The 17843-nt window shown below is 46.7% G+C and overlaps 1 protein-coding gene across 1 annotated transcript in view; it reads right to left on the bottom strand.

The window, feature by feature from the left end:
• The window catches only part of SLC44A4 (solute carrier family 44 member 4), a 59853-nt gene extending 46448 nt beyond the window's left edge, over positions 1-13405 (bottom strand). Inside the window, exon 1 of the mRNA XM_079961920.1 lies at positions 13352-13405. Within this exon, the coding sequence (XP_079818046.1) occupies positions 13352-13379 (28 nt within the window). The 5' untranslated portion in view covers positions 13380-13405. The remainder of the gene's footprint in view (positions 1-13351) is intronic.
• Positions 13406-17843: the final 4438 nt, after the last annotated feature.

The raw sequence follows: 17843 nt of genomic DNA, 5'->3' as shown, positions 1-17843 counted from the left end.
AGCAGAGAATGAATCAATCTGCATTCACACTCTTAAGCCCGAAAATCTCATACCTGGGCTCCGTAGCTTGGCTTCCAGCTTCCTCTGGTCAGCTTCTAGCTGCAGAGAAGCAGCCTCCATCTCAGGCTTCCATGGAGAGGGATGAAAATAGCAGCTCTGCTACCACTGTTGTAATTCAGGCTCAGTCAGAGGTATGTGCCTATCTCTCCAGGCACCGGCTGAATTCTTTTGACCTCCCTCCGGCGACTCCCGGCAGGAAAAACACACGAGGTCCGTTCCGGCGATTTTCCTCAGGCTGTGAGAAAAACACACCAATTGCTTCTCCTCCTCCCTGCTCTCCAGCATATCCCCAGGGAGGGGAATCAGACTCAGACAGAAATGTATCTACATTGCTTTTATTCCTGTCTTTCACTTCAGTACAGAGAAAACATGTCTGCTCTCTTCAACAAACAGAGAGAAACTCCAAACTCCACCTATGTACATCCTGTACAGGTCATATGACACACACACTGAGCTAACATCCGGTGCTCAGTACAGAATGGACTGCCCCTTTGTTTCCATGGCAACAGTCACATACATCCTGTCTGGCTTTGCAGCCACAAGCAGCTGACTGAGCAGCTGGAGCCTTTGCTTGCTGCAGCATTGCTGCTTTAGAATAACAGATTTCCTTCAGAATGGATAATTTAGAATGCTTAACTTAGATGACTTAAAAAAGGGAGTGTCCAGATTCGTGAAGGACTGAACGCATTCATTCAAGAAAAGCGGGGACATATACAGTGGTACCTCAGGTTACATATGCTCCAGGTTACAGACTCCGCTAACCCAGAAATAGTGCTTCAGGTTAAGAGCTTTGCTTTGGGATAAGAACAGAAATTGGGCTCCGGCGGCGCAGCAGCAGCAGGAGACCCCATTAGCTAAAGTGGTGCTTCAGGTTAAGAACAGTTTCAGGTTAAGAACGGACCTCCGGAACGAATTAAGTACTTAACCTGAGGTACCACTGTAATAAAATGGCGGAAGAAAGCGCAACAGCAGGGATCATTCAGTGCGCAGGTAAGGGTTAATTCTGCTGGTGTTCAAGTCATGTAACCAAGAGAGCATAAATATACAAACTAAATAAAGTCTGCTCAGCCTTCTGCGGAGACAGGCTGTTATGTTCAGGTCCTGGATCTGGGCTTCACTTTAGCCACTGTGAGAACAGGATCCTGGCCTAGGTGGGCCCTCAGACTGAACTAGCAGGCTTTTTTTTTCATGTGAGGAACCTCAATCTTCCTCCCAGATGACACCCCGTCTCTCCAAGTCACACTCCTCATATCCTCAAGTATTTTTGCCTGGCTGGAATGTGTCCTCGGACTCCAGGAACACCTCTTGCTCGTCTGGAGGAGGCAGAGGGGTGTGTATGTTTAGAAACTAGCCTGTAACACAAATGTAAAATTGTTTACATGCGTTTCTGTGCCCACTTTTTGGTACACGTTACTTGGCATTTTGGTACACGTTACTTGGTTGGAGAACCGCACTGCGGAATTTGGAGATACATGAATTGTAAAGGGTGGCTGTATGTCAGTCCGTGTTTTATTTTGGACAATGCGAACTACATAGGTTCACCTTTAATTACACGCTGAGTCAAATTTGTCCCTGCTGAGCTTTACTGACAACCAAGCTACCTCACTCTGCCTAGGGGTAGCGCCAGCCAGAGTCAGTACAGTCATAGCTCGGTTCTCAAATGCCTTGTGACTCAAATGTTTTGGCTCCCGAACACCGGTTTGCAAACGTTTTTGGAAGCTGAACGTCTGACACAGCTTCTGATTGAGTGCAGGAAGCTCCTGCGGCCAACTGGAAGCCGTGCCTTGGTTTTCGAACACTTTCGGAAGTCGAAACCTTGGTTTGCTGTCAGGCCCGTTGTCCAAACCTGCTTTGAGAATCCCTTTGAAAAACATCTTTTGGTTCTGAATAGCCTCAGCTTGGTCTAGTCACCATTTGAATTTTCCATAATACAGTGGTACCTCAGGTTAAGTACTTAATTCGTTCCAGAGGTCCGTACTTAACCTGAAACTGTTCTTAACCTGAAGCACCACTTTAGCTAATGGGGCCTCCTCCTGCTGCTGTGCGGCTGGAGCATGATTTCTGTTCTCATCCTGAAGCAAAGTTCTTAACCTGAAGCAATATTTCTGGGTTAGCGGAGTCTGTAACCTGAAGCGTATGTAACCCAAGGTACCACTGTACGGGTAGGGATGCCATAGTCTGAAGAGCAAAAAAAGAGGACACATTTGCCAACTTCTACTTTTAACTATGGATCGCTATGACTACTCTCCTTTTACATGCCCATGAAAAACAGGATGTGTCCTGGAAAAAGAGGACATGGAGCAACCCTAAATCAGCTCCAGGGCACAGGTGATAAATCAAGATGGTGGCTACACTCAGCTCCCTGCTGCTGGGGCCTTCTGCTTTGAGGGCACCTGACCTTCAAACCTACATCTGTCCCTGAACAGTTTTAAATGGCTGCCTTGAGGGATGCTCAAGTGTTTTATGGTTTGGGAGTGCATCCCTAAGGTCTGAAGGTCATTCACAGTAATGAAGCCTCACCCTGAACATTCCTGGAGAGAAAGAGATCAAGAAACATCCTTTGCTTTCAGGCCAGAATTGCTCTGGGCTTGTCCTCAGGACGTTGGTGGCGTGAGGAGCAGCATACATTCAGGTGGTTAGGGTCTGCATAATCCGGTTTATGACAAGAGATACAGCTTTCAGGAAAGCCTCTCTCAAGCCATAAGGCCATCAACTTTAATGGAAACATATAAGCCAACAGTGAGTGTAAAAGTAGACTGGGACACGTTTTTAGATCTCTGCGCAATTGGCAGTCCATTGCCAAGGGGTTCTGCTTCCTAGACATTTAACGAAAGCAACAAGAAAAAAACACCATTTCCTCTCACCTCACAGCTGCATCCGCCAAACAAGTAGACCTATTTAAATGTGCCCAAGTTGGTCATATCCATTAATACAGTGGTGACTGGTAAGTGAAAAGGCAGCAGAGCCAACAGGAGACCCTCCAAGTGTCTCTATTTTCCAGTTTCTGGTTTGATCCTGGAACATCCCGCTTTTCCTTAAAGGTAAAGGGACCCCTGACCATTAGGTCCAGTCGTGACCGACTCTGGGGTTGCGGCACTCATCTCACTTTATTGGCCGAGGGAGCCGGGCGTACAGCTTCTGGGTCATGTGGTCAGCATGACTAAGCGGCTTCTGGCGAACCAGAGCAGCACACGGAAACGCCGTTTACCTTCCCGCCGGAGCGGTACCTATTTATCTACTTGCACTTTGACGTGCTTTCGAACTGCTGGTTGGCAGGAGCAGGGACCGAGCAACAGGAGCTCACCCCGTCACGGGGATTCGAACCACCGACCTTCTGATTGGTAAGTTCTAGGCTCTGTGGTTTAACCCACAGCGCCACCCGCGTTCCCTGCTTTTCCTTAGGACATCCCTTATTGTCATGAGAGAAATGTTTGAGGGTGTGGGCTTATGCAACCCCGGAGTCAAGGAGATAAGTAACTATACAACCTTTGGAAGACAACTGAAGGGTGTACAAGGAAGTTTTTTTTAACGTTTAATTTTTTTATTATGTTTTTATATATGTTGGAAGCTGCCCAGAATGACTGGAGACAACCCAATCAGATGAACGGGGTACAAATAATAAAATTATTCTTGTTGTTATAAGAATTTTAAGGTCTCAAATATAGAAAATTCATAAATGCACATATATCAAAATATATGAACCATGTGTCTGAAATAGTATGGGAGAACTATCCTGAAGCCATTTTTGACTCACCCAACAACCTCAAATATTCCTCTGCAGTAAGTGAAGCAAATGGGGAAAGTCTTCCCATTGTCTTTTTGCTGGCAATTCCTGTCTTAAGGGCGTGTATTTGTGTATGAATAGGGTGAGCCTGTGACCTGGATTCAGGAACTAAAGTATTAACTATTGCAAAAGAATGGCCAGGCTGCCCAGGTAATGCAGTCAGTGACTATTATCAGGTATCCTGGCAAACAGGATTTCAGCTGTAGACTGCCTCCTTCTGTTACATATGCATGATTTTTTTTGGGGGGGGGGTCTTGGGCTACAGGGTGGGCAATTTCAAAAGCCTATATAGGGGCTTGCGCACCATTGTTCAGGGTTCTCCTCCCTCCTGCATGGGGTGAGTGGGGACCCTGCTGCAACAGTTCCTTGAATAAAGATCCGGCTTACTAGCTGCTTTGCTTCTCAATATATTCTGGTTGGCCTATGTTATTTCTCATACCAATAGGGAACTCACTTAAGGACTCTACAGTGGTACCTCTGGTTAAGAACTTAATTTGTTCTGAAGGTCCGTTCTTAACCTGACACTGTTCTTAACCTGAGGTACCACATTAGCTAATGGGGCCTCCTGTGGCCGCCGCACAATTTCTGCTCTCAACCTGAGGTAAAGTTCTTAACCTGAGGTACTACTTCTGGGTTAGCGGAGTCTGTAACCTGAAGCGTTTGTAACCTGAAGTGCCACTGTATATGTGCTCTGGAATACTCCATAAGGGAAATGGAGCAGTTTTTCTTATAACATTGTTATTATGGAATACGTCCTTATTGTCATTGGATAAATGTTGGACCATAAAGAAGGCTGATCGCCAAAGAATTGATACTTTTGAATTATGGTGCTGGAGGAGACTCTTGAGAGTCCTATGGACTGTAAGAAGATCAAATCTATCCATTCTTAAGGAAATCAGCCCTGAGTGCTCACTGGAAGGACAGATCGTGAAGCTGAGGCTCCAATACCTGTACTTTGGCCACCTCATGAGAAGAGAAGATTTCCTGGAAAAGACCCTGATGTCGGGAAAGATGGAGGGCACAAGGAGAAGGGGACGACAGAGGATGAGATGGTTGGACAGTGTTCTCGAAGCTACCAGCATGAGTTTGACCAAACTGCGGGAGGCAGTGGAAGACAGGAGTGCCTGGCGTGCTCTGGTCCATGGGGTCACGAAGAGTCGGACACGACTAAACGACTCAACAACAACAACAAATGTTGGAGGGTATGCAACAGTGGCTGGAACCAGAGCCATTGCCAGGTCAGGGGGTCTTCCCACCTTGGAAGAGTGGCAGATGCAAGTAATAGACTATATGGAATTAGCAGAAATTACTGGCAGAATCCGAGACCTGGGAGAAGAATCGGTGGAAGAGGACTGGAAGAAGTTTAAAGACTATCTGCAGAAACACTGCAAAGTTTATGAATGTTAAAAGGATGTTGGATATGAAAATAATATGGCATTAGTGATACAGTGTGAAAAAAACATGCAAAAATGTAATAGAAAAAAGGTGAATGACAAAAGTTTTATTATGTCAAAGGTAATTGATATGTTAAGGGTATTTAAATATAAGGAGGAAAGATTGGAGATATAATAGAGTGATTTTAATAATTAGAAATGATTTCTGAAAGAGGGTTAGAATTTGCTGTATTTGATTGGGTAAAGAGGAATACAAAAAAGGGAGGCGTGAGGAAGTCAGGAAAGAAAGTTATTCAAGTATGAATTTAAAATAATAATAATAATAATAATAATAATAATAATTTATTATTTGTACCCCGCCCATCTGGCTGGGTTTCCCCAGCCACTCTGGGCGGCTTCCAAAAGAGATGAAAAATACACTAAAATGTCACATATTAAAAACTTCCCTGAACAGGGCTGCCTTCAGATGTTTTCTGAATGTCAGGTAGTTTTTACTTCTTTTTTATTATTGTTAATTTTATTTTTTCTGTATGTTGTCTTTTTTCTTTGGTTCTGCTGTACGTGTATAAAAAACTTAATAAATATATTTTATTTCAGAGCCATTGCCAGGTCAGAGCCAGCTCCTTATTTCGCCTCCACCGTCCCCTTGAACACTCGGCTTTTCCCCTTACAGAACTCAGCAGGGAGGACAATGGAAGGATAGAAAAGCATTAAATAAACAAGTGTGACAACACCAAGCGTAAACAGTGTAGAACACCTTTAAAAAGGCTTGGGTTTCCTCATACCAAACCACTCTGGCCATGCATCTGACTGGCTATGTTTCCCCATAAGAACCACAAAAGCAATGATCCAATTCCTTCCTGCTTGCTTCTGCATTTATTTAAGTACAGCATTTGCTTAGGATGTCTTCACAGTTTCAGGTATTTTGCAGGACTGAGCCAAGCGCATACAGGAGGTTTAAGTTAGTGCATTTAAAGCCCTCTACCCCCCTAGTGAAACAAATCCAAAAAAAGTGCAAAAAGTAGACTTTTTGCAGTTTGGAACATGGCAGGCAAATCCACTGTGAAGTGTGGAACAGGCAAATGAGTAACAAGGAGATGCATGAATGCTCCTTGCCATATAACCGCCCTGTGAACAAACTGGAACGAATGCTCAACAAAGGCTGTGCATCATCGAGGCACCGCATAAGCTTTGTTCAACAAATCAGGTTGAATGCTAAATAATTGAATTGTCAGCAGGAGGAGGAAACCTGAAGCTCGCCGTTCGTTGATGGCGATGTGGCAGGTGCAAATCGCCATGTTACCCCAGTGTGTTTTGTGTCTGGGTTGCAAGAAAGGTGAAGTCACTCTTATTTTTAATGGCCGATATTTTATTCTGAGGCATTCTGTTCCCAGAGGTGCACAGATTCACAGCTATAAAACTTAACTCTAAACAACATGGGGCACAATAAAGAAGAAGGTACCTCTGAGCCCGTGCAGAGTCTCTACCTCATCTCACTGAGAGATCACAGCTGGTCATCATATTTCAGGTTTTAAGAATAGTGTGGGGGGAGAGAGGGAGAAATTTCTCCCAATATAAGTACTCAGGTGTCACCTGGTGAAGTTGTTTGTCAGTAGATTTGAGGAGGACATAAAATAAGGGTGGGTTTTTTTCCACACTGCACAATTCCTCTGGAACTCACTGCCACAAGCCATGGCAATGACTACTGCCCTTTGGCAACTTAACCCCTATCAATAAAGCTCCAGAGAGAAGCTGGAGAAACAACCATCTACAGAAACACTGGAACTCCCTGCCTTTTGACATATGGCGGGCATCTTCACTGAACACTTTTCGGTACCTGCTTAAAACAACTTAGCCCATATATTATTATTTTATTATCATTTTTATTCACTGTTTTTTTTTTAAATTTAATTTGTATACTGTCCTTCATCCGAAGATCTCAGTGTGGTTCACAACAGGAAAATACAACATGAAAATCCAAAATACATAATAAAACAAAAACAAACCATGTTGACACGTTTTAATGTATTTTTTGTTCATTGCTGGTTTTAATTGCTCTTCAAATGTTTTTAAATTGCTTGTTTTCAACTGCTTTTCATTGATAACGTCAATATTTCTGGTAAACTAACCAGACGTATCTGTTACGTTCCAGCATATATATACATGTAGTTAAATAAAACAAAAATCAAAGCTAGCTTATCTCCTGCTTCCATTTAAAGAGAGTTTTGGTCCCTGAAGAAGGAAACTGCCCTTTCCATAATAACCTTGACTGATTTTATAGTTTGCCAGAAAGGCTGCTGCACTTCCTTGTCTCAGTCTGGACTGAGGTGAGCAAATATCCGCCTTATTCACCTTTTATATCTTGTTCAGCTACACACCCTCTTGGATAAACACTCCAGCCTTTTTCCTTAGGATCACTGCCTGCCCCAACACCCCCCCCCACAAGATCTAGGATACCCCCCCGAGAGTCATTTAGTCCAACCCCATCTTTTACCCAGGGCAGAACTCGAACCCACAACCCTGAGATTAAGAGTCTCATGCTCTTATGGCAGGGGTCAGCAACCTTTTTCAGCCGTGGGCTGGTCCACCGTCCCTCAGACCATGTGGTGGGCCGGACTATATTTTGAAAAAAATAAATAATAATGAATGAATTCCTATGCCCCACAAATAACCCAGAGATGCATTTTAAATAAAAGCACACATTCTACGCATGTAAAAACAATAGGCAGGCCCCACAAATAACCCAGAGAAGCATTTTAAATAAAAGGACACATTCTACTCATGTAAAAAGCTGGTCCCCGGACCATCTGCGGGCCGGATTGAGAAGGCAAATGGGCCGCGTCCGGCCCCCGGGCCTTAGTTTGCCTACCCCTGATTTACAGGATGAGTAAAACACTTTGCAGGAAAAGTGCAAGATAACTTTTGCTTGGATGTAACCCTCACCCTAACCTCCACCACAAACCTACCAGGATGGATTGCTCAGCAAACAGGTCTTTTGGAAGTTCCCCAAAATTCCTCCAGACTCGCAGCCTTTCTCAACCTGTGGGTCCCCAGATGTTGTTGAACTACAACTCCCATCACCCCTAGCTAGCAAGGCTGGAGCTCAGGGATGATGGGAGTTGTAGTCCAACAACATCTGGGTCCCACAAGTTGAGAACCGCTGCTCCAGAGGAAGAAAGGGAAGGCACATAAGGAGGGAGGGATGCTAGCATTCTGCCCTATGCCTCCCCCCCCCTTGGCCTATTCCCTGAACTCTGATCCCAAGAAGACGACCAAAAGTTGGGAAGCTATTTAAATGATTCCTTCAAAATGACTCTCCTGTTTACTGTTTGCTTGCTTACATTCAGAGTGAGCTGTCCACTCTCTCACTTCCTGGTTTCCTCCTTCCAAGTGACAACAGAAAGACCTGCATTTCTCCACCCAAATATTAGTGTTTGCCAAGGGGGTGCTTGCCAAAATGCGCCCAAAATCATTATTCATAGGAATGGCTATACTGCCCTCACACTAAAAATTCCAAGGATGGTTTATAGGAAGGGAAAGCTATGATAGAGGCATTTGTGGAATCCAGGATCAGGAAGGAGCCTGAAGTGGATAACTTCAACTGGCAATACTGTGTAAGTGTTTTACAGCCAGTAACCACGCAACTGGTGTTAAACGTTTAGCTATTATGCCTTGAAACAACTTATGACGTAGACTGTTGATTTCCCGGAGTAGCTGTTTATTTGCTAACTTTATACACGCAGCCTGACACTCTACTCTCTTTTCATTAACAGAAGGCAACTCAGCAAGAGATATAATGTTAAAATAATTAACATTATTGTAATTGAGTACAGCAATTGATCAGAAGGTTGGCGGTTCAAATCCCCGTGATGGGGTGAGTTCCCGTTGCTCGGTCCCTGCTCCTGCCAACCTAGCAGTTCGAAAGCACGTCAAAGTGCAAGTAGATAAATAGCTACCGCTCCGGTAGGAAGGTAAACAGCGTTTCCATGTGCTGCTCTTGTTCGCCAGAAGCGGCTCAGTCATGCTGGCCACATGAGCTGTACGCCAATAAAGCAAGATGAGCGCCACAACCCCAGAGTCGGCCATGACTGGACCTAATGGCCAGGGGTCCCTTTACCTTTAATTGAGTACAGCAGGCTGGACTCAGTCCGTTGTCATGCTGTTAGCTAGACAGAGTGGATTACTGAGTCTTGGGTATGAAGCTCCCCCAAAAGAAATGGTATCAAGATGAAGAAGGCATGATGTTGGGAACTTGATACTGGGGGAAAAAAATCAGATATCACAGACAGGCGGAGCCAGTGTGGTTTGTTGGTTAGAGTGCTGAACTAGGACCGGGGAGACTGGGGTTCAAATCAGTCATTAAGCTCATAGGGCAACTGTGGGCCACTCACCATCTCTCAGCCTTAACCACTTTGCAGGCTCATTGTGCAAACAGAATAGGGAAGTGGGAATCACCTTCAGCCCCTTAGATGAAAGGCAGGATATAAAAATAACGATAAATTACAGGTTGCCAAGTGGTTTTTGTTTGTTTTTTAATGGATTTCTCCCAAGAATGGCAAGCCTGGGGAAAACACAACCGGCCTTTCGATGACAATAATGTCATGCGGTCAGCTGTGGAAAACTTGAAAGCAGGAGGAGACCCAAAGGTTTTCAGAAGTGGGATGATTTCCAGCAAAACAGCCTGTTGCAGCAGGACAAACAAAAGGACTTGTGGCACCTTAAAGGCCAGCCAGTTTTGTCGTGGCATCAGCTTTCATGTCCACCTGGCGCAGGAAGCACAATCCTCAATGTTGTAAACGGCCACGGCTCTAACGGAAATTGTTACTATGGGCCCACACATTCAAAGCAGTATCAAACCACTTTAAACTGTCACGCCTCTCTGCAAAAGAATCCAGGAAGCTATAGTTAAGTGTGCCAAGAGTTTTAGGAGACCCCTACTGCTCTCACAGCGGTGGCGCTGTGGGTTAAAGCCTCAGCGCCTAGGACTTGCCGATCGAAAGGTCGGCGGTTCGAATCCCTGCGGCGGGGTGCGCTCCCGCTGCTCGGTCCCAGCGCCTGCCAACCTAGCAGTTCGAAAGCACCTCCGGGTGCAAGTAGATAAATAGGGACCGCTTACCAGCGGGAAGGTAAACGGCGTTTCCGTGTGCGGCTCTGGCTCGCCAGAGCAGCGATGTCACGCTGGCCACGTGACCCGGAAGTGTCTCCGGACAGCGCTGGCCCCTGGCCTCTTAAGTGAGATGGGCGCACAACCCCAGAGTCTGTCAAGACTGGCCCGTACGGGCAGGGGTACCTTTACCTTTACCTTTACTGCTCTCCCAGAGTTTCCTGGGAAGAGGGATTTGGCTGTTAAACCACTTGGGGGAAACGGCAGTTTTGTGAGGGGTCTCCGAACAACTCTCAGCAGCTTAAGTAAGCAGCAGTTCCCAGGATTCTTCAGGGGAAGCACCAAAGAAGACTGTTTTAAAAGTGGGGTGATACAGCTTCAAATGTTCAACGCAGATGGAACCTTTCATTTCCCTCTGACCTCACAGCTTACAACTGTTTCCAAACATGTGCCTATATACCTACCAATGACGGTTTAAACTCAACACATCTGATGAACCAAACTCTATCCCACAAAACCTATGCCCTAATGGCGTTTGTTCATATCTAAGGTGCCACGAGACTCACAGTGGAAAAGCAGACCTGCCATGTTTGCAAGGGATTGTTGAATTCATAATTCTAAATTTTACCATATGTACGTAAGGGGAGTCCCTGCTGAATCTGGGGAAAGGCCCATCTATTCCTGTCTTTTCTTTCCTTTTAATTATCACGTTAGGCTTTCTTTTCTTTTTTTACTACCCCTCTACAAAAGTTGAAGTGCAGTATATAATAAGCAAAAAGGGCTTCCTGGTGGTGCTCACCGTACTTCTCCCTTGCAGACAGCAGAGGGTGCATTTCCCTTCTTAAAGGTAAAGGGACCCCTGACCATTAGGTCCAGTCGTGGCCGACTCTGGGGTTGCGGCGCTCATCTCGCTTTATTGGCCGAGGGAGCCGGCGTACAGCTTCCGGGGCATGTGGCCAGCATGACTAAGCCGCTTCTGGCGAACCAGAGCAGCACACGGAAACGCCGTTTACCTTCCCGCCAGAGCGGTACCTATTTATCTACTTGCACTTTGACGTGCTTTCAAACTGCTAGGTTGGCAGGAGCTGAGACCGAGCAACGGGAGCTCACCCGGTCGCGGGGATTCGAACCGCCGACCTTCCGATTGGCGAGTCCTAGGCTCTGTGGTTTAACCCACTGCGCCACCCGCGTCCCTATATTTCCCTTCTTACATAGAACCAAACAGGGAGAGTAAATTGTGACGGTCCCTTAAGTATCTCCATGGTTGTGAAAGTTTGTGCAGCAATAAGAGAGGGAGCTACAAATCGGGAAGAGTTAAAATCTTACCTCTTGCTATGAAGTCAAGGCCTTTGGCAAGTCTCCCCCCTCTCTGGGTCTCAGCTTCCCACCTGAAACACTAGCCTCCCTTGCAAGGTTGTTGTAAGCATCACAAGAGAACCACCTAGATGGCATTCTGTTGAGTGTTTTAGCTGCTTTGTTCTTCAGAGGCAGACTCCTGGTCAGCCTAAGTCCAGAGCTGTCTGTTCTGGCTGGGGGGGGGGTGTCGCTCTTTGGGGTTTCGAATCCCAGCTATTCGGTTCTTTCAGCTGAAGATATCAGGGATTCAACCAGAGACCCTCTTGCAGGAAAAGCATTCCTTCTACCAATGCTCCTTCACAACACCACTAAGGGCTACATTCATGTTTCCTAAGCTTTGGTCTCCAGCTGTTTTGGGACTACAGTTCCCACCATCCCTGACCGCTGGTCCTGCTAGCTGGGGATGATGGGAGTTGTGGTCCTAAAACAGCTGGAGACCCAAGTTGGGCAAAACTTTTACTCCATCATGTAGCCCAGGGTATCTCAGAATGCTTTAATCCATTTTCTTTTCCCACCCACTCCAGTTTAGAAGCAGAACCAAGTTTAACTGTCCCCTCTGCCTGAGGACGTTACCCCTCGCCTGTGCTAACACGCTCCACGATCATTCCCCTCCCCTTTTGTCAAACGCTTGATTTTAAGCTCCTCGGGGCAGGGAACTTCTCAAGCGCCACTGACGGCGCTATACAAATAAAATATATCAACCGTGCATGCAAAAAACGAGATCCGATACTCCCTCTCCAAACATGCAAACACACATTCCTGGACCTTGGAAGCGGCTTGAGCTGAATCCGACCCAAAGAGCCCATAACAAGGAAGTGGGTTTTCCCATTTACTCCTCCGGACCAATTAAACGCATAAAATAAAACATCCACGTGAGCCCAGCTTGTCTCAGTTAACTCCCCACCAAAAACAAAAGGGCACGTGTCATTTGCTGATTTGTTTCCAAGCTTCTGAAACCCACCCAAAAGTGTTTCCTACTTTCTCCCCCTTGCCCTTCCCAAGTGGCCCAACACATCCGGCGCGAAAGCCTCTCCCAAAATGCTGTGTTCCCCTTTCAAAAGCCACCAAGCTCACCATCCTCCGAAACCGTTTCCTGATCTAAGACAAATACAACCCCCCCCCCCGCCCCACAAGATCTCAGAGATGGTGGATGAGGGGCATTTGCGTAGCCAGAGGGGCAGGGGCATGGCAGCTGCCCCCCCCCCCCACAAATCTTAATCAAGTAAATAAATAAAAAATACTTAGGGTAGAAACTGTAGAAAGATTTTTTTCTGAGCACTTGGGGTCGAAAGAAAGTAATTTACAACTGTCGTGGAGACCTTTCATTCCGACTGAGCCAGGCAGGTGGGCGTCCCGCCCCTCCCTTAACATAAATCCTGGCTGTGCCCAGGTGAAAAAAGAACAGAGAATTTGGCTTTGGGTATCCCCCTCCCCCAAGATACACTCCACTTTCAATCCCAACTTCCCATCCTCACCTGCCCCCCACCTCCATCCTGCACCCCAGACACTCCACGCGCGCTCACACAAAGCCGATTTCTCCAGATTTAAAAGGGAGGGGGTCTCCCCCGTTTTGCCACCCACCGTCACAACACCCCCGAGTCCTGAAGCTTGGGGACCACCGCCCGCCCCCCCCCCCACACACAATGGACTCACCATAGGGGCTGACGGCTTGGCTCCCCATGGCCCAGGGGGTGACTCGGTCTCCGCAGGAGCCACCCGATCCCAGAACTGTGCAAAGACGGAGGAGAATGCTTCGAAAGGGAGATTCTGATCTGGAACCTGTTGCTTAGCAGTTGCCTGCCAGCCTCCCTCCTCCCGCTTTGACATCACCGCCGCCCGGCCTGGCGCTGGAGAGACACACCTGCTGGCTGCGCTCACCTGCCTCTCAGCCCGGCCACGCCCCCTGGCCGCGCGGCCACGCCCACGCCACGCCCCCTGCCGCCGGACGCGCGGCGCCTTAACCCGGCCAGGAGGCTGGACGCGATCTCCTCCACCCTCTTCCCCTCCTCTCTCGTTGCTCTTCGGGACCCCCCCTCCCCACCCAGCCACCCTGATTTTCAGCCTCATTCCACGTGCTCCAAAGTTTTCCCGGAAAAAAACCAACTCGGAACCTCAACATTAGGGATCCGCCCCCCCCCCAAAAAAAAACCTTGGACAAGGTTTGGCAGCAGTTTTGCAGAGAAAAACCCCGTGTTTTGCAGCAGCCCCCAAACTAATTGATACTCAAACGGGGGGGGGGTAACTGGTATCACCCAAAAATACAAACAATTTTTTTTTAGTAAGAACGCAATAGGATATCAAACACTAAAAACTCCCCTGAAAAAATATTTTTTGCAGCATTTTGCAGCCAATACCTCATGTTTTGCGGTGCCCCACAAACTGAGAACAGTGGTATCTCGGGTTAAGAAGTTAATTCGTTCCGGAGGTCCGTTCTTAACCTGAAACTGTTCTTAACCTGAAGCACCACTTTAGCTAATGGGGCCTCCCGCTGCCGTCATGCGATTTCTGTTCTCATCCTGAAGGAAAGTTCTTAACCCAAGGTACTATTTCTGGGTTAGCGGAGTCTGTAACCAGAAGTGTCTGTAACCCGAGGTACCACTTTAACAGAAACTCAAACCGATTTTGGGGTTTGTCACTCAGTGAAGCTGAAAAAAAGCTTCTTTGTCCCCAAGCCAAAGAACATCCACAATAACCTTGATCGCCTGGGGTTGGGGTATACTGAGCTGAGGTGGGTCAGATCCAGAGCCAAAAAGTCAGGTGGCCACTCTCCCTCCTCCAAGGGATGCCTTTCTTAATTCCCAAAATATGGAACAGGGTCTACTAAGACAGCACATGGGGGCAGCCAGGATTTTGGTTAGGGGGGCCAGGCTTTTGTGGGGAGGGGAATCTAAGATTTGTATTGATTTGTATTGATTTTTACTGATGGCTCCCTTGTCCATGTGCAGAAGCCATTAATATTTCCTGCACCACCAATGTGCTTAGTGTCCTATTTGTTAAAAGTATTTCTATCCCAGCTTTCTCTAAAGTCCAGAGGCAATCAGGATGAAAAAGAGAAATTAAGGAGAACGAAGGCGACCCAAAATATCCAGAAGGTTTGGAATTGGACTGTACCAAGTTGCATAAGCAACGCGAGACAGGTCCCTGCTCCCAAGGAACTTACAGTCTCAATCTGATAGGGAAAAGCAAGTGAAATGTTATAGAAGAAACAGAGGAGGAGGAGGAGCTCCCCCCCCCTCCACAATGTGCACCTCCACATTTATCTGTATGGCAAAGTTAGCTTTCAAAAGCCACTGGAGCCCCGTCCGAAAGAAAAGGCGAAGGGAGAAGTTTGCCAGCTGCAGATTCTCCTCCCCTTACTTAACAACAGCGAGAAAAGCTGGTAACCCTGTTTCCCCTTCTGTGCCACTGTAGAGACACTGGAGGTTACAACATTTCCGTATGTTAGTTGCATTCCCAGCAAAAACCTTGTGAAGTAAGTTAGCCCAACAATTTTGCAACCCTCAACTTGTGTCAGTGTTTGTATCCTGGTCTTTCTCCCCCACAGGTATGAAATCTAATAAATTATTATAATTATTATTACTAATAATAATAATACGGAGTCCCTTCATGGATCACTGCCTTGCCGTGGCGAAGGGGCTTGAATAACTCAGAGAAGCTATGAACTATGCCGAGCAGGGTACCCAAGATGGACAGGTCATAGTCAAGAGTTTTGACCAAATGTGATCCACCTGGAGGAGGAACCGGCACAGAGACATCACCTTGCCAACAAAGGTCTGTATAGTTAAAGCTATGGTTATCCCAGCAGTGATGTATGGAAGTGAGAGCTGGACCATAAAGAAGGCTGATCGCCAAAGAATTGATGCTTTTGAATTATGGTGCTGGAGGAGACTCTTGAGAGTCCCATGGACTGCAAGAAGATCAAACCGATCCATTCTGAAGGAAATCAGCCCTGAGTGCTCACTGGAAGGACAGATCGTGAAGCTGAGGCTCCAATACTTTGGCCACCTCATGAGAAGAGAAGACTCCCTGGAAAAGACCCTGATGCTGGGAAAGATGGAGGGCACAAGGAGAAGGGGACGACAGAGGACGAGATGGTTGGACAGTGTTCTCGAAGCTACCAGCATGAGTTTGACTGAACTGCAGGAGGCAGTGGAAGACAGAAGTGCCTGGTGTGCTCTGGTCCATGGGGTCACGAAGAGTCGGACACGACTAAATGACTAAACAACAACAAATAATACGGGCACTGCCTGTCTGACCTCAAATGGGAGTTCCACAAAATTGGGCCCATCCACACACAACTCCTGGTGGATACAAGCCCTAATAGTGATTCCACCGAAGGGCCACATAGCTCAGTTAGTAGAGTACGAGACTTTTAATCTTGGGGTCGTGGGTTCGTGTCCCATGTTGGGCGAAAAATTCCCGCTTGCATTGCAGGGGATTGGACTAAATGACCCATGTGGTCCCTTCTATGAAGGCTTCCGTGATCAGGCAGGGATTAAAGGAATCGCTAAGTATCCCAGCCCCCAGTTGTTAAAAGGCCATGCAAATCAACGCAAGAACTTTGAACCTGGCCTGGTAGCATATGGGCAGTTGGTGCAAACTTTGGAGAATAGCCTGAATTATGTGCAGACAACAGTCTGTCTGCATCAACAGTCTAGCAATTTTGCACCTGTTGAAGCCTCCGGACAAGGCCCAAGAGTAGCTGCAGGTAGTACACACAGTTATAAGGGTGTCTCTCAAGTAAAAGGCACGCTGAGCCTCCGGGGACAAAAGATGGATCCAGGAACACCCCCAAACTCCATTCTTATGCCAAAGACGCAACTTGGCCACTTGGTCCAGATATGGAAGATTTATTAAATCAGCTTTAATCTGTGTACAAGCTCTCATCAGCCAGGGGCAGCAAGGTAAGCAGCGGAAACCAACTTATTATTCAGGTGAACTCTTCCCTCACAACATACCAGATTTAGGCTCCACCCAAAGCCAAATTAACTGATGTTAATTGAGAGAATGCAACTAACACCCAGGTTGTTTTTGGTTTTTTAAACACAAGAGTGTGTGTGTGTTGGCCTAAGCAGCCAAGGGGAAACGAGGGGGGGTTAACTCTTTCCCTGCCACAGACAACAAAACTTCCTGAAACCGCTATTTGTTTTTTTTAATCACAACCCCATTATTTGAGGAACTTCCTCCACAAAGCAGTTTACGGTCACCAATAAAAACCAGCTCCAGCTCCTATGTCAAGGTAAGTTCCTGTTGGCACCTAAATGTAAATGGAGCTTGGCATTACGTCAAGCCCATAATAGCCAACTCTTGACACGAGCTGTAATCGGTGCTGTTTTTTTCCTAGAAAGAGAGGTGCCGGAACTCACCATGAACGCCTACCTTGTTCTCCTCCAAAATGCTGAAAAAACTCTGGGCTGAATATTTTGGCCTAGTCATATTTTATACATTCATAACTAAGTGTAGGGTTGCAGTCAAAAGATTTATAGCGAATTAGTTTGCTTTTTAAATGTTTTGATTGTTTTATCAAATCTTAACTGGGATTTCATTGCAGCAATATATATTGGATTTCCATATTTAAAAATGTTAGTCTTTACTGAATTATTACTAGAATTTTTAAACTAAAATTGGAAAGAAAAAAAAAGAATGGCAAAGGCGCCCACCTGAGAGGTGCCGGAAACTCAGTTCTGGCTGGAAAAAAGCCTTGGCCATAATCCTGTAACTCACTTAACCTCAGTGCAGTGGCGTAGCGTGGGTTGTCAGCACCCGGGGCAAGGCAAGTAATTTGCGCCCCCTAACCCGTGGATTTGCGCCCCCTAACCCTACCCCTAAACCTAACCCCCAGATGTTGCGCCCGGTGCGGCCGGCCCCCCCTGCACCCCCCCACGCTACGCCACTGCCTCAGTGAATACAAGAGGACTTACCTCTGAGAAGATGCAAAACAGGAGATAATTCAAAACAATCTGACCAGGAGATGTATCAAAAGGGCCAACTGTGGAGGGCAATTGGGGAGGGCAAAGCTGGGGTTGCAAATAGCCCAGAGATATAACGGCCAGCCTCCTCCAGCTCACAGTTCAAGGAAGGGATGTGGTGAAGGGATGAGGAGCCCACCCATTGAAGGCAGAAAGCCCAGGGTGTGTGTGTGTGT

The sequence above is a fragment of the Podarcis cretensis genome (genome assembly GCF_951804945.1).
Source record: "Podarcis cretensis genome assembly, chromosome: 2".
In the NCBI taxonomy this organism is placed as follows: domain Eukaryota; kingdom Metazoa; phylum Chordata; class Lepidosauria; order Squamata; family Lacertidae; genus Podarcis; species Podarcis cretensis.
The sequence above is the reverse complement of the archived record's forward strand: the minus strand, read 5'-3'. Positions and strand labels throughout refer to the sequence as shown.